The following is a 17542-nucleotide window of genomic DNA, read 5'->3' on the forward strand; positions in this document are numbered from 1 at the left end:
GAGGAGCAGATCGTCCCGGCCACAACACGCTACCATGCGCAGTAGCATAGGGTGCGCATCAACTGCTAACAACATTGTTGTCGCACACACACACACACACGTGTCGCTATGTGTGTGTGTGTGTCTGTTCGTGTCCGCATTGTCCTAGCGGATGTATAATATCATCTCAAGCGGTGAGCACTGGTGCACTGATGGTTGAGATTGACTGGCAGTACCGTGGGACGAGGGGGTTTTAGTCGGGAGGGGCGGGAATGGGTGGTAACCATGTCAAAATCGATGCTGAAAGACACATAAAAATCGGTCGTGTACTGGGTGAGATTTACGCGCTCATTCAGTTGTCGTCCTGCGATTCTGCGGCGTGGAAGCCGCGCCTTTCGAACGGTGTGCCAACGCACTGTTGTACTGCTTGGTTCGGTGTATGTGTAAGAGAGGTTTCGTGTGTTTTTTTAGCGAAAAGTGGAGGGACAAAGTAAATGGGTTCAAGAAGGAGAAGAAGCAAAGAGTTCGATTGCGAGGTCCAAGCATTTCAATTTCGTTAGTGATTCCTTGCGACAACGTACCAGCAAGGAAGAACCGGAGCATAGAAAAATCACCCGGCGAAAAGACAATTTAACGCCGCCCAGGCTTAGTCACCGTGGCGTTTTGCGTTTTCGAAATCTCATCAAACAGCTCATCACGGTTCATCTCGACAGTGGAGGGTAGCGGGACGTCGGGAAGGAGAAAACCGTGAGCCGAACGTCAAGAGGAGGGAAAAATCCAACTTCGAATTCCTTAACTATCCCCCCCCCCACCACCACACCACCGTCCGTCGCGTTTCAACGCACTGGGAAGTCTCGACGGCGACATGCGGATGAACTCGCATGCGGACCCTCGCACGGTGAGCTCCACTGAGCGACAGTCCGCGGCACTCAGTCCGGGCGTCGTGGCACGGTTATGCTCTGCGAAGCTCCGAAAGCTCCCCAGCACTGCCCGGAACAGATCGCCGACGAGAACTAGAGAGAACTAGTGTTTCATTTCGCGCGCGCGGTTCCATCCGAGGTTTCTGGCTGACAACTGCGACTACGCGTACCCCGGACGGTGGTTGTTGGATTTTAGCGCGCCAACACGAAATTCATCGGTAGCCATAGTATGTTGAAGTGAAAATAGTGCATCAGGGCTTGAAGTTTTTCGTGGACTTTTTAGTGAAGAAGAGTTCGGTGAAGTTATTCTTGATAGTGAAGAGTAAACAGTGTTTAGTGTCCGGAAAACTCCTTCTCCTGTGCTTAATATAGATTTTCCAATCATCGTGTGTCCAGTGGGGCAAAACGTTTTCAATACTACTCTGTAGCCCGGATTTCCTACAGCTAGAAATTGCGATTGGGTGTGAAAAGCAAAGCAAAAAAAAACGCCATTACACCATTTGTCTATCGCTCGATCGTTTGCAGCAGCAGCAGCACGAAAAGAAACCCAAAACCCAACGGACGATCTCAGACGGCGGTGGCATCTGGAGAAATCTATGCGCCGAAAGGACCGAATTTCGACAATAAAGGCATCCTACCGAATGCTGCGCGCCAGTCAGCGTGTGAGTGCGAGCAAGAGCCACACGCGTGAGTGCCCACTGCGTTGCACAGGAGGCAAGCGAACCATCGAGTGATCCGCCGTACCAGGAGCCGCTCGTTCGACCAATCGGAAGGACCACCAGGTACCAGCCATCGGTGGTGGTCAGCCTCACCGTGTTGTGTGGTGTGGTGTTTTTGTTGTTGTGCTGTGTGAGTGTGAGGCGTCCTTTGGCGGGGCAGCCAAAGTGTGACCAGAGTGGCAACACGATGCGGACGGCCGCAAATCGACAACAAATTCCGAAACTACGATTCACAAAAACGGTGACTGTGGTGCGATAAGTGCGAGCGTTAGGCTCCCTCACAATACGGCCAACTGTTAGGGAATGTGATGTGTGGCCCATGTGCCATCGGGAATCGCATCGAAGCACAGGTTGTTGTGAGAGAAATTTCGGTTGACAGTAGTGCGTGAGTAGGCGTAAGGCAGCCAGAGAAAGTAAAGGGTGAATGTGGATCGTTGCGTGTGAAGTATCCCTGGATAGTGCGATCGTTTGGTCGATCGATCCGAGTGATCCGTGGTAGTGAGTTTGAGTGCTGTGGTTGGCTACTTCGTCACCGTCAAAGTGTCCGCGAGTGTCCCTCACTGCTGTGGTTGAGATGCGATTGCAAAGTGACCGGTTGATCGACACTGGCACGCAATGGATTAAGCAAGCGACCGCACTGATACTGAACTGCATACCGTGGTGCACCGTGCATACCGGGGTGCATCCTTACGCAAACGCTAGCAGCGAGGTGAAGCAATGGGCAACTGGGACGTTCGTGGTGTGCGAAGGCTTATACTGTGGTTGTTTCTAATTGCACTGAAAAGGTAAGAGTTCGCTAGCGCTAGTAGAGAATGTGTAAAATGCCGGGCTGTAAAGTGAAGGAATAGTGATGGAATCTTGATTCCAAATATTTTTATCTTAGAGCTAGACAATGGAGAAAAAAGTTAATGCACAATGTTTCCTATCTTGAAGAGGAGTGTGATAAGCAGTGTATCGGATAATGTTGAACATACTCACAAGAACCAACGGTTAAGGGCCACTAAATAGGATTTCTGGAAAATGAATACCTTTGAACTAACAGATATAAAATAATAATTACAAAAGATTGAGCTCTTGAGCTGAGCAAAAAACACATGACTGACGTACGATGGCAGTAAATGATTGCTATAAATGGCACCTGCATGAAAGTTAAGCCCGCTAAAATCGCAGTAAAGGATCAAGAAAGTCAAAATCTGCATCGAGATATTATCTTGTATTAGCTTTGCTAGTCGAATGGTTCAATTCTTGTCCAGATAAGCTAGAAACGATACAGTCACGATTTTCTGGACGTACTACCCAAGTTGGATAATTTGAAAGAGCCCTGTGATCTGAAATACTATCAGAGCCCTATGATCGTAATGCTCATCTGCTTTTTTTTGTTTTTATTTCGTGAAGGACGGCCTGGTCGCATTGCTTGCCTCTAGGTTTCAAACTACGTTGCAATCAACGTTGGTATTGGAGACATTTCCTTCTCCAAGCCGTGAAAGGGCACCTTATCCTGGGTGAGCTCGGAAGATCCGTCGATTGTAGTTCCGTAATCCAAATGCGTAGTTCTGATTATAGCGAGGATCTGTAGCGTGTATCAATGTCTGTAAAGGTAGACATCATATCCCGTCCGTTCTTGGAGCGTGTTGTTCTTGTGTAGCTCCTCTACCTTTAATATAACAATGATTTCCAATGTAGTGTAGTTCATAATTAGTTAAGCAAAAAATATGAAAATATTGAAGCTCAACACAAACTGTCAGTTCCTTGTAGTCTTAAGTAGGGCTATTGTAAGGGTTTCCGAGATGAACTTGACAATTTAACATGAAAATTGGACAGAAATAATTCACTCCTATGATTGCTAAAACTCCATTGCTTTGACAAGTTTTATAAATCGCCCGGTTTATCTAGAGTCGAGCTGAGAAAGTGCGACAAAGTTCGGAGAGCAGAGTCCAGACATTTGGACCAAACATTCCTAGTTCATCTCAAATGCCCTAATCGATCCGCCATTTGCTAAGCCTTGAGTATCTTCAACACTTGCTAAGGAACAATAGAAGTTGGTCTTCTTAAAAGTTGGTTGGAATACATCACCAAAGTACTGCTAACCTCGTTCCTGAGTGTACGTGACGCATATTTGTCTAGCAATTGTTATGCCTTTGGTATCAGCATACATCTTCTATGCCGTTGGTGCGATACACCAAGCACACACGCAAACAAAACATAAAGCATTTGACTCGAGCTGCCTCTAAAAGCAAGACGCTCAACGTCAACCAAAAGCACATTAATCAAGATTTATCAACCACAGCTTGAACGTTTGCCAAAAACGGAACTCGCTAAGTAAAACCGCTTCCAAATCCATCTCGCCGCCTGTTGGCAGCCCGTGTGCGGTACAAGCCCGATGATGAACCACACCGCAATCAACGCCCGTAAATCAACATTATACCAACCTATAAAAAACATTTACGAAACTATTTCAAAAATAATAAACTACTCTCGGGGGCCAAAGAGCATTTTCTTTAGCCGCCCGAAGCGTACCAACACTGCAGGCAACTGCAGAAAGGGAAAACAAAAGGGCTGCAGCTGCATCGGGAAGCGTTCACGTCTCAGAATCCACTGACGGATGGGTGAATAGACCAGTGCGAGCTGGCAACCGAGTCGTCCGGTCGTCCGGAGCTCCGATAAAGATCCGATAAAGTGATGGCCTGAAATGAATACAAATATACGCATTACAAGCCATGCGCGGTGTGCGTCTTGCCGGGCGAATCCTTCAAGGTTTGGGGCGGTAAGATGCACGAAACTTCCACGTAAACACATCAAGTCAGCAATCTATTTATCTTGTCAGCAAGTTAGCATCAAGCTCCGTATGCATTTTCGCACTGCATCGAAAACTCTCCGGACGAAAAAAAAAAGCCCTGAGCACTGGGGTGAGGGATGCGCTCGGTTCCCAGAAGATCTATCCGGTGTGATAAGCGAGCGAATCTTCTTCGCCCAGCCCGCACGTAACAAAACACTAAACAAACACGGCGTAAACAGGAACGCATCGGTACATCGGATCGGGGTCCGGATGCTTCCTGTCGGCGCAAGCTTATCTTCCGCCTCGTTTCCGTACTGCCAAAAAGGATTTATAAATCGTCCAAGTTTCGCTGCGTCCAGTCTGGAGTGCGAGTTCCATTCACCGTTCTGTGTTGCGATGCTCGTTGCATCAGCTGCTGCTGCCTCAGCAAATCGTCTGGGATAATCCGAATCGAATTCGTGTGGCCTGGTCGAGATTTTGGGCAATCGTATTGTGACAAACCCCTCTTGCTGCTAGATTTCCGATTTTGTTCCGATGCCTACTCTCGATACGGATCTGCAAGTAAAAAAAGAAAACGGGGACAAATATCGGGTAAGAAAGCGAAGAAAAGGCCGAAGACTCGGTGCGTATCGCAAGATCAAGATCGCAGATAAACGTCTCAGTGACAACGACGAGAGATGATGACGACTATGGCAATGAGTCGCTAGTTGGTTGGCTTATGTGTGTGTGTGTGTGTATTTTTGGCAGTGATCCGAAGGGATTAATGACATCAATCAGGGAGCTGGTACGGTCTGGCCGTTGTCTGGGGATGATATTCGATACTGGAGATCGCTGTTTTTTGTTTGTCTTTTAAAGATCGTTGCGTTCGATCGTTTGACCAGTGCGAACGGGAGTTTAGATCCGATCGCTTCCGAAGCGGATAGTAACCGTTTCGATCTCAACTTTTGGGTCATTCATGATTTTGAAAATAAAGCGCCTCGCATAGTTACGTGAAAGTGGGCGAAACGTTCCACACAGTGGCACACGTACCACGAACTTAATGCTGCGTCCAGCTTCAAGCATTCCGTGCTTCAACGTGCTCGCGAACATCGGATAGCTTGAGAACCGGACTATTTGAGAAATCTGTTCCACGCTTGTTCCCATGCGTTACAAAATTTGTTCGCGGCGAATGCTTTCCGTGGCGTGATTAGGAATGCAACTGCCGAATGCAACGAGTTCCTGCATACCCCCGTTCGGTGCATCGTTCAAATTAATTGCATCCGTTGATCTCCGTCTCAGCGCTATCATTGAGTTGGGGATTTTTGTTGTTTTTTTGGGAGAGCAGAAGTTAACAAACATTGTGGCAATTAAAATTGTAAGTCTTCACCCGGTTTCAAACCCACCTTTGCGCCCTCTAGGACGATCATTCTCGGTACGCTTGATAACTTTCCTTATCCTGCGCAGTCTTACGCAGACATTTTGCGTGTGTGTGTGCGACTGTGGCTCCCCAAATAGTTGGCATATTTTTAAGCTCAGGTACCTCAATCTGCTGCTGCTGACGGAGTCCCGCGAGCAGAAATCGCAAATTAGTATAAAGTTTCATCACCTCCGTTAGTACGTGGCCCGTCGAGTCCCGGCCGAGAGTGTGTGTGAAGGCTCGACCGGTGTGCTCCCGGGGTAGCATAAATTCCTTAATGGAGTGATTATTTTCCACGAGTTCCACGCATTTAATCGCCACCACACTGTCGCGGATGGAAAGCAACACGGAACATGGGCCTAACCAGGCAAAGTACCGCATACGCTCAATCCTCACTCGCTTCTGGGTGAAGCAGCAAAAGACGAGCCCGTGGAATGCGCTTTGCGTTCGAGTGCGAGATGACTAATTGGTTGCATCGGTTCGCCAACGGGTGCAGCAGGAATGTTTGCCTGAACCGGGGAAAAGCGCTACACTCGCTCGCTTGTCCTAGTATTTATGAACTTTTCCTATCAAATAGAATCCCATTTTCTGTGCTATGCGAGAGTTCTGCGCGAGATTGCAGAAGATTATTTCGCAAATAACTCACCAGCCCAGGGGGAGCAGCTCCACAGCAGTATGCGTCCTTCGATTAAATAAATAAAAATCTCCTTTACCGAAGAATCACGAATTGGAAACGATCCCTTGAACCCTTCGGTTGCCCAACCCGCACTCTAACCGACCATGCCGGCAAGCGGGAAAAAAAAGGAATGTCAAACATTTGGTTTTATTGGCTTTGCTTTCTTGCTTGCTTGCTTCACCCGAGCGATAAGGGGATCTCCTTTCCCAAGCGGCGACTCTTCGCCCAAGCTGCTGAAGGGGTTGATTGTTGTGTGTGCGCAAGATCTTCCCCGCGATCGCGATTTACTCCCGGGAAGTAACTACATCGGGATGGAGAAGGCCAGTGAGGATTGAAATATCTTTCCAAAGTTCTCACGGCCCCAAACCGTCCGAAGACGATTCCCGCGCAATAGGGTCAACAAAACTCCGGGAGCCCGGCGTGACGTTTGCTCGCTGCGCGGAGATGAATGTCCAGCTCGATTTAAAGGGCTCATATTTACCTTAACCCCACAAGGCAAGTATGCACGGATGGTCTCGACCAGACGGCGGCTTCTGACGGGAGCTTTGGCAAACATCCGACCCAACCCGCAGGAATCTAGTGCAAAGCAAGCAATTATGATGAATGTCGCCCGTCGAATGTCCTGAACGTTCCCAGGATCACGCAGACAGGACGATCGGTTCCCGAAGAACGTCTCAACGGCTCAACGTTGGGAATCGGGAAAGAGAAATATGTTCCACGATGGGTGACGAATGGAGCTGAATGTTTAACCGGTAGACATTAATAACCGATATGAATTTTTACCTTCATTTTATTGAATTTCTCATGGTTGTTTGCCGAGATGCGATGCAACCATCTCCTGAAGCAACCCGAATGGTTGGCAGCACATTCCAATGGGTAGCAAATATTTCCCCCTTTTTTTTGGCCTCATTTGTCCGAGGAACAAAACAAAGCCAACCAACAAAAACAACAAGCAGGGGATGAATTGGGATTACAAAAGCGAACCCAGTGCGATGGACATGATTAACTCATAACTCACCGTTGACACCAATTAGGCCCGGATTAATGCGCACTGCAGCAGCGAGACTGCATCGCCGGGTCGCTAATTGATAAAATTAATTCTACCTCCCTCTGCCAGCCGAACCGCCACCGAATGGCGAACCCATTCCCATCGCTGAAGAATGCCAGCTCAGGTCCACGCCGAATCCCCGAACCGGGAAAACATGCACATGCGGTTGCACTTCATTATTAATGAGCATCTTCGCGCGCGCGCACACACACAGACCGGGTGCATCGGGTGTTAAATGCCGAGCAGTTTTGCAACCAATATCCAAAAACCAAAAAACCACACAGAACAGACTGTAGACAAACACAAAGAAGGATGGGTCAAACTGATCGTGTTCCACATTTTGGAGACGAGCAGTGCCAAAGGGGCCAGCATAAAATTACGATGGAGAGCTGCGACACGCCGCGATATGCGCGACAACCGACGAACATAATGTGACTTCTTGCACGCCAGACGCACACAGGATGCATAATTTATCTGCCACACATTAATTGGCCTACCATTAAGTTAACGAGCCTGAAATTAGCAGCCATTTCCGTGGGTCCCGAGATTTTCTTCCGATACCGAATGCGTGCGCGCGTGTGTGAGGCTGTGTAAATATTAGCGATAATCGGTGTGTATTTGTATGTGTTCCTCTTCATATTTTCCACAGAGTTCAAAGTTTGCCGGATGTCCGGGCAACGTGCCGTACGGTGCCGGGATTGACGCGGGACCAGCTGGAACTATGCTACCGGGCCAGTGACGTTACGGCGGCCGCCATCGAGGGACTGGAGCTAGGCGTACGCGAGTGCCAGTACCAGTTCCAATGGCATCGATGGAACTGCTCGTCGCTCAGCACCAAGAGCCGCAATCCACACACGTCCAACATGCTGAAACGAGGTAAGCAATTGTCCTCCAAACGATCCTCACTGGGATGACAATTCCAAACACTCGACGCTCCGAACGCACACGTCGTTCTGTTTGTCTGAACCGAGCACCTTCCCACTCCGGTTGGTGTCCCGCGTCCAAACCGGACGACCCTTTAAAAGTGTGACCAATGGGCTTATGGGTCATAATTTCTCTAATGCTACCTTTTTTCCCATTTCGGGAAATCGCGCCCGAAAGCTGTCTCACCCGGAGGCCATTTTCCCCGGTGCGTCATCCTTCGGCGGCCAGAAATAAAAAGTTGGAAAATTTATGGTAAATTAAAGCTGCTCGAATTTCGGGAACGGGAAGGTGTCGCTTTATGCACCGAACGAGTACCTTCGCAGGGAGGTCGGCGAGATGCATTCCGATGACCAGCGGTGGTAGCTCATTAGCATAGTCTTTCTCTCGGGCTGACACAACAATAATGGACGAACATCAGTAGTAATTCGTTCACCTTGCTGCTGACGAGGGTCTGTTCTTGGGTGTTCTGGTGGCGGCACCGATGAAGTGACACAGGATGACACAAAATGCACAAAGGTGTCGACCGGTGAAGGTGACGTTGGACATTTCCGAACACAATAGAACATTGGGTTTTGTGTGTCTGTGTGTGTGGTTCTACCACCTTTGGACAATATAATTTAAATCTATATCTTCATCGGAAGGGATCTTCCTCCAGGGCCTTTCATCACAAGTTATTAGGTTCTGCGAATGATCCGGAGACATTCTCCTTTGGCGGTTTTCCGCGAGAACGTTGCATAACATTCCCCGCCTTTCAATGGACAATATCGTGACAAACGGCATTCTTTCAGTGACGCTGTCGAAGCGGCTAAACACTATCACTTTCTGTGCATTCTCTAAAACCACACTGGGCACGCTTACCAGCGACCGGGAACTACTCGCTCACAAGCGAGGGTCGGCTGATTGACTGTTGCTCTTTAGCTGCGTCCTCCGCCAACAATCAGCCCCATTCAATTGTCAAACCGTGTGTCAAAGCGTGGTCCATCAAACCGAACACCGGTGGTCCACGACGCCGGTCCGTGCATCTCATTCAATCGTCAAGCCCAACCAGAAGGCAATCAATCCTTCAACCAAAACCGGACAAAGAGCGACCAGTTGACAACCTGCCAGTTTTCGCCAACCGGGCAAACCCCGTCGTGTTGGCGTGTTGGAGTGACTTTTAGCCTGCGGATGGATGGATGGATGGGCGAACACTGAAACATCAAAATCGAAGTATAAATTGATGTAAATTTCGTTCCCCCCCCCCCCACCCCCCAAAACTTCCGACCCACAGGCCCCGGCCCCAGTGTATGTAAATGACACATCATCATGTCGCGGAATATCTCTGCCGGAAACTCCGAGCGTCCGGGATCTCCGGACAAGGTTCGACCCGAGCAAATTTAAACACGCGAAGAACATAATTTGTCATGACATATACATATGTCAAAGTGTGGCCACCGCGATCAGCTGCAGATAGGTTCTGCGCTCGACCATCGTCAACGGCTCGTCAACGCTCGCCGTACGATCCCGGTAGGTTGTTTATGTTGTCGCGCGATTCTCCACGATTTTGCCGCTCGTCAATCCGGCTGACATTTCGCCCCAGCTTGCCGATTTATGCAGTTACGGTTGGGCTGCCAACTCTTTCTCCTTCTTTGCATCGCAATCAATCGATCGATCGATCAATCGGGCAGAGAGGTTCATACCCATTCGTCAAATTGATCGTTTTAACGATCCGCTGTGTGTGTGTGAGTGAGCGGGAGTATGTTGCAATAAACCCGTCACCCGAAGCAAAGGTTACCAGGAACATCGGGTACGGGGGTGCGCACATCCTTGCCTGAGCGCTGCCACAGTTCTGCGCTATTCTGAAGATTCGCTCTCCAGAAACAATTGGTAAAAAGAGGGGAAGGCACTTGTGCGCGTGGACGGAACAGATGGTGGTGAATACATTTGAATGCACTTACCGAATACTTCCTTTGATGTGGATGACGCAACGGGTGACGGTAATATTTATAACCACGTCAAGCAGCTCGCGTCGCTCTAGTGGCTAATACAGCCATCCGTCAGCAGGACTCTTCACTCGGGGAACAGTGACGTGAGGATGTATTTTTTCGGGCAACGCGTTTCTCTTCATTTTGTAGGACAGAATCGAGGCAACCGTTCGAAACCCCAGAAAGATACGAATTTGAACGTTTTGAAGGGACAGATACAGACATCAGGATCTCTTCAGATTTGCATATCTGGCACACGGTCCCCGAAGCGTGTTGACAGTAATTTGGCTTCACTGTTTGTTTTTACCTCTCGCCGTACCTTACGCTGGCACCTAATTGCATCCAAATCGTTGGAATGTAACCCCACCACCAACTCGGCTCGGCTCCCCCGTCCTGAAGCTGTGAGTGGGACCCAGGTGCCACTGAACCGGCCGGGCCAAATCAATGTAATTGAAACGCTTCCGGTGGTCTTTCGCAACAACTCGTCTCATTTGAGGTTCGCCCCTCGACGCACACCAAATGCACGCGCACGGCCAACCCTTAATGCGCTCTAAGCGGAATCATTAAATTCAATAATAATTTTCTTGATTGACTTCCAATCATCTCCCGGCCGGGCTCGGGTATATCCCGATCGCGAGCTCGCGTGCGGCCGTGTGTGTGCGAGCGCGGCTCTGATTTCTTCAGCAATTCTTTCCTTCTGCTGTGGCCAGTCCGTTGCGATTACCGTTAGGCCGGGGTTTTCCGATCGATCTCACACCCACGGCTAATGATGGGGCTCGCGTGTGGCATGTTTTGGCATACACATTCGGCCGCGCGTATCGATCTCAATCTACTCAAAACCCGTGCCCGTTCGCGCATGATATGATCGATTATTTTTACATTTACACCCCGAGGCGGCTGGATAGCGGCCAGAAAGTTAGCTTACCCAGCTCCACGGTGACGGTTCGTTCGTATATAGATCGTGCAGCTTGCCACCGCCGTTTGGCTATTGATGGAGCCGTTCACACATTGCGAAGTACCCGTGGTCGAGATAGCCGCCAGCAGATGGAAAGGGTTTCAATCAGTCCCTACATCGGGCTTGAAGCTGCAGCGGGTACATAATGATCTGGCACCGAAAAGACGATGTTTGCACAAGCCAAATGACGCAATTTGATGTAACGACCCGATAGGAACGCTGCAGTACACGGGTGCCGATTAAGTGGACATGAGCCATTGAAGGTAAATGCGATATTAGATCTGTAATGAATAGGTTTCGAAGTGAAGCTAGACTTCCGTGTGCAGGGCATTAATCCATTTTTGATACATGTTTGCAAATTACTGTGAACTTAAGGCAGAAATAAGGTTGCCATTCAACTTCGAAAGCAGTTGGACGGTTAACTGGCTTTAAAAACATGCTCCCAGTACTCGCTCGAACAATGTGAAGAATGTTTCCCCTCAGCAGCACATCTGCAGCTCGGATCATCTTATCATTTGGAAGCATTTTCATTGCTCATTGTCAACACTCGGTCGATGGTAAATTGCGACGGTGCTGTCAGTGTCCATCGCCGTGGCATTATTCCTTCCGTCCATTCATCCCGGTCCACGAATACCGAGAGACGACTTCGATTTCAGACGATTGGACGTAAGGACCATATATCTGTCCACGGGAAGGATCTGCCGGCGAACGGGAGTGCACAAGGCAAGTTATCCCGTGATTGTGTCTCGGAAGCTGCGGGACTTTACGAAAACGCAGCCGGAGCCCGTTAACAAAGCAAATAAATTCACCCAACTACACGATCAGATCAAATCAAATCAGATATTTTCCACAATATGTGAGGTTCAGTTCGCTCTGGTTTTTTTTTTCTTCTTCAGCCCTGTTGTTCTGAAGAATTCTCCCAAACGGAGAACGGATCTCCACAGTTTGAAGTGATTCGAACGTAAAGACTCGGCGTTCGAGAGTTGCTTTATTTATGCGCACGAGGGAATCGTATTCAAAACCACATACACACAGACACAAAGTGACGTTTATTTACAACGGAGTAGCGTAATACGGGAACAGGGCTTGAAGTTCGTGCGGACCTAGAATTACTGGATCCTGCGCACGGTGCAGCATGCATTGTCTCGTGGCAGTCTTCGTCGTATCGGAGCAACTTTATCATACAATGTGCCGAGAGTCTAGGGACCCTGGACGATAACCACTTTGCCGCCTAACGACAACCGGCCAGAGCAGAGTAGGCAGAGTAGGTGTTATTAATTTGATTGAGCGAATCCTAGCCATCCAGTTGCTGTCGGGCACTATCATTTGCTTTGTCTGATCGATAGGCCAACCTATGCCTCACGCGGGTTCCGACCAAATCTCGATGTCGTGATGGTGCACGAGCCTGTCGTTCCGGTGCTTTCTGGAAGTGCGAGAACCCCAAGCAACGTGCAGCGAATGGATGCAGTAGCGGATACGGTGGACCGTGCAAATTCCCTCCTATCAACTTCAGCACGGTTGGCAGGTTGTAATAAATAATTCAAAAATCACCAGCCAACATCGTCCGCGTCCTTGCGATCGCAGCATCCACCCGGCATTTCCCCGGCGTGGCTCAAGCGCTGCTGTACGGGGCACTTTTCAATTTAATTTCCATACAAATGAAATAAAATTTATTGGCTGATTGTTTTCGGATTTCAAACCCTCTCCGCGTTTTGCTACCATGCACCAACCACTGCAGACCGATTGCAAGCGTCATGCGACATCTTGTCTGTCTGTCGTACGTGGCCCGGAGCTGCCAATTCTTCGTGGCAGAGCAGATTTCGCTTCGATACGTGAGGGTGGGAAAAGCGGGCGGAAAAAGGGCACGAAGGATGAATTTAAACGTCCATCCAGTTCGGTGTTTCTGTGGATCATGTGGAGAAACCCCGATGATCCCACGGAAAGAAGCGTCATCCGGAGCGTGGATGGTTAAGGGTGGATCAGTTTAAACCGCTACGCCTGAACGGGAACTAGTGTTGGGAATGAATGGATTGAAGACGGAGAGCTAAATCAAACATTGAATGTGCGCGCTTACGTTGGCTAACGAGCGCTTTGAATTTGTGTAAGTCATAACAGAAAGAGAATCAAAATTTTAAACTAAACACGACAAAAAATGTTTGTATGCGGTACACAAATACAAGTTTTTTTTAAATGTTTTTGCTGTAAGAAACAAATCCAAGAGCTACAGGCTTGGCTTACATTTACGAAGCAATTTTAAAGTCTTTACGTTTAGACACTTGGAACATATTTATATTCAAATTTGATAAGTAAAAAATATTTTTGTAAGCTTTATTATTAAGGAACTATAGAATATAGTACTTTTAAAATTACGACCTTCTGGGAAAGGGTACCGGTTTAATCAGGATCAAACGTCACCATCTGCCAATCGATGAAATTCGTGTTGTAAGTGCATTACAGTTAAATTATTTTTTACAACGTAATTACTCTAACAAATCTACACAAGTTTATTATGTGTCTCGGATAAACTAAGTTATGTTAAATTATGTGCCGTGGCGATAACGGTACCGGTCTTCACACGGCTTAAATTCCATCCAGACCGCCTCCCCTACGGATAAAATCATGTCACAGAAAGCCTGAAATGGCAGGCCGAGACCTTTAGAGGTTGTAGTGCCAAGGAAGAAGAAGAAACTAAGTCAAGGAATTTGGTAATGGTATGCCAAGACCTTTTGAGGCTGTACAGTCAAAGAAGCAGATGAAGGTGCATTGTTGAAGAATTACGTTAATAAGACAATTACATGGTACGTGGCACATAGACTATAGACATTACGTGGGACGTTTCATTGTGTCACAGGTTAGTTAAGAAATAGCGCTAATATGTTATAAAGTCGCTCATGGAAAACCATGCTGTAAACTTTTAATGACATGATGCCACTGTGATCATAAAATGTTAAGGCATCAGTGAACTTCTAGAATAGTACTAATGACAAACTATGATTCAAATTTGAACATAATTGAGATATAGTGCATTTAGTACTGAAGTCATTGGAGTTGTCCGGTGGCAGTTGGCGATAGCGACGCTGGTCTGCACAAGTCTGGACTGTGCGTGGGACTGACTATCCCGATGCGGGCAAAATAAAACCAATAATAATGACCAAGATTCGAATATTTTGTACAGAAATGTTGAGAAGAGAAACAGGTGCAGGACAGACAATCCAGCGTCTGGTAAATTAAGTCACGGAACTTAATGACGTGCAAAGACCTTTTGAGGTTGTAGAGCAGACAATGAAGGTGCTTTGTTAAAGACACAATTACAGGGTAAAACATTACGTGCCATATTACATCGGTCAAAGGTCAGTTAGGCAATAGAGCTATCGGGTTTTGTATGTGTTGCTGCTTTATAAATTATAAAGTCGTCCGTGGAGGTTCCGCTAGTGAATATTTAATGACATGTTGACACCGATATGGTCGAATGTTAAGGCAATAGTCAACTCGTAGAAAAGTACTTTCCTTCCTTGGCACTACGCAACCTTGAGAGGTCTCGGCCTGCCATTTCCAGCTTTCTAAATTATATCCGTAGCAAAGTAGTCAGCTCTGCGCACGGGGATGCTGTCTGGATGGGATTTGAACCCCGATCCTGCGGTGATAAGACTGGTGCCATTAACGTCCTAACCACTGTCACTACAGTACGTAGAATAGTACTTGTAGACTAAAATGAGCTACAATTCATTTACATCTTTAGTTTGCGGGTCGGTCTGACACTTTGACTATGAGTGACAAAAAATTAGTCGAAAACTTATGCTCCTATTCCACAGCGTAATTGACTCAATAAGAAGGACTTTAAGTCGGCCGTAGATGCGACAGCGACTCCGGTTTTCACACGGCAGGACCGGGGTATAAATCTCATCTCGATCGTTCCCCCATAGTGAGGACTGACTATCCAACTATGCGATAACAATAAGTCTAGTAAGCCAGAAATGGCAGGCATGACCTAAGAGAGCGTTGAGCCAAGAAAGAAGAAGAGAAGAAGAATTTTCCTTATAACTTAAACAATTATAAGTATAGCAAAGTTAAGCTAAAACCATTTGGCAGATTCCTGCAATGTAAAAAATATCGTTGCTTGTAAACGATGACCAAAAATCTTCAATAAACCTATTCTTTAACTTCTGTTTCTCCTCTCAATATCCTTAACCCTCCTTTACAGGCTACAGAGAGAGTGCTTTTGCGTATGCGGTCGCAGCAGCCGGCGTCACGCACAGTGTGGCCCGCGCCTGTGCCCAGGGTCGGCTCATCTCGTGCGGTTGCGACCCGTCCGTCAACCGGAAAGGCATGTCCAAATCGTTGCGCGAAAGCTTAGAAAAGGAGAAGCTACGCTTCCTGGACGCTATCGCGGAAAGCAATAGCGTGTTCGAGGAGGGCGACAGTTTACGGAAGCTGAAAGCGAAGCAGGCCAGTCGCTGGAAATGGGGTGGCTGTTCGCACAACATGGCGTTCGGGGTGGAGTTTTCCGAGCTGTTTCTTGACTCGCGCGAAAAGGGCTCCGACATACAGTCACAGATCAACCTGCACAACAACCGGGCCGGTCGAAGGGTAAGTTGCGATTGCGAAGAACGCTGATGCGAGAAGGTTCTGATTCTTTAACGGCTTGCGATTGTTTCTTGCAGGCTGTCTCGAACAATATGCAGGTACGGTGCAAATGTCACGGAATGTCCGGTAGCTGTCAGTTGAAGACGTGCTGGAAATCGGCCCCAGACTTTCGGGTCGTTGGACGTGTCCTGAAGCAGCAGTACCGCCGAGCGATCCTCGTCGATCAGTCCAACCTGGGCAATGGGCCACCGATGATCGTCTACCGCAAGCCAAAGAAACGCAAGCACGTGTCCAATTTAAGGCCACCGAGAAGACAGCCCCGTGACCAGCAGATGGTCCCCCTCGGTACACGGCTCGGTGGTGCTCCGAACCGGAAGCTGGAGAATGCGCTCTTCTACTACCAAAGATCACCGAACTTTTGCGAGCGCGATCAGATCTCCGACATACCGGGTAAGTGGAGGATTTCCTCCTGGCGTCACTGCTTGCGCTTGGTTGTTCATGGATTGTTTGTCTGTTGGCAGGTACTATCGGGCGACGCTGTAATCGGACGAGCAGTGGCAGCGAGGGTTGCGCTTCGATGTGTTGCGGCCGAGGCTATAATCTGATCCGCGAAAAGCGCATCGATCGGTGCAACTGCAAGTTTCACTGGTGCTGCTTCGTGGAATGTGACGATTGTGAAATCGAGGAGTGGATCAGCGTGTGCAACTGAGGCACGATCGTGTGTATGCCATGCACGTTCGCAAAGGCGGCCAATTGTGTCCGCTGAAAGGAAGAGTCCCCGTAAGCTGGGACGACGGGAAGCACACGGTGGCAAACTAATTAAAACCCTTGCCAAGCTTCTCGGACCGGCCAGCGTGGACAGTCGCACAGTTTTGGGTAGACAGGTGGGCCGAGCGAAGCAACTAAGCAGTATTACGGAACGTGGCGTGGCGTTCCCCAACGATAGCTAATCCAGTTCGGCTGGATGCTTCTGTACAATGGTGTACAATTTTTGTTTTACGTTTTCATTTTGTTTTAACGCTTGTGTGAGTGAGCAAAGTCGTTCGGTGTAAGACTACTGGCCTTCGCCGTAATCCAAGTCTGTGCGCCCTTCAAGGCCCATACTGCTCCGCCTCTCCCGTGACAGTGATTTCATTCTAGCTCCCCTAAGGACGGTGTTATTTATTCGAATTGTGTTTTGCGTTTAAATTAATTCTAACCCAGTAAGAGCTATTACATTTGTGTAGTAGTGTCATTATGTGCCGCACGCGAGAACAGTTGTTTTAGTTTTGTATGCCCGTAACAACATTACACTGTACATGACGGACATGAAATCTGCCCAGCAAGCTGCGTGCGTGTGTGGCGGGCTTTCCTCATCAATTGCCGGGTGTGCCATCGGGAGCCGCACGGCTCGATAGAGGAGGGCTCGTTCGAACGACCGAACCGGAGAAGATGTGTATGAGGCAAGCTGGATGGTTAACGCGCAAAAATGTAGACTAAAAGCACGTAGACGTAGAGAACCGCGCATTAGCGCAAGCGCAAGTAAATGTAGCGAATTGATTCGTGATAATAAATTATGTCAGTCAATAAAAGTAACGCGTGTTGGTGTTTTAATTTATCTT

General features: G+C 48.2%; 1 protein-coding gene across 1 annotated transcript; it reads left to right on the forward strand.

Moving 5' to 3' along the window:
* Positions 1–473: 473 nt before the first annotated feature.
* Positions 474–17516, forward strand: LOC118508830 (protein Wnt-10a). The gene is made up of 5 exons (XM_036048576.1): positions 474–2403; positions 8164–8390; positions 15559–15944; positions 16019–16391; positions 16463–17516. Exons 1-5 carry the CDS (start codon positions 2336–2338, stop codon positions 16648–16650), a joined length of 1242 nt encoding a protein of 413 aa, XP_035904469.1. The 5' UTR covers positions 474–2335; the 3' UTR covers positions 16651–17516.
* The last annotated feature ends 26 nt before the right edge of the window (positions 17517–17542 follow it).

Source organism: Anopheles stephensi, chromosome 3 (genome assembly GCF_013141755.1).
Source record: "Anopheles stephensi strain Indian chromosome 3, UCI_ANSTEP_V1.0, whole genome shotgun sequence".
NCBI lineage: Eukaryota > Metazoa > Arthropoda > Insecta > Diptera > Culicidae > Anopheles > Anopheles stephensi.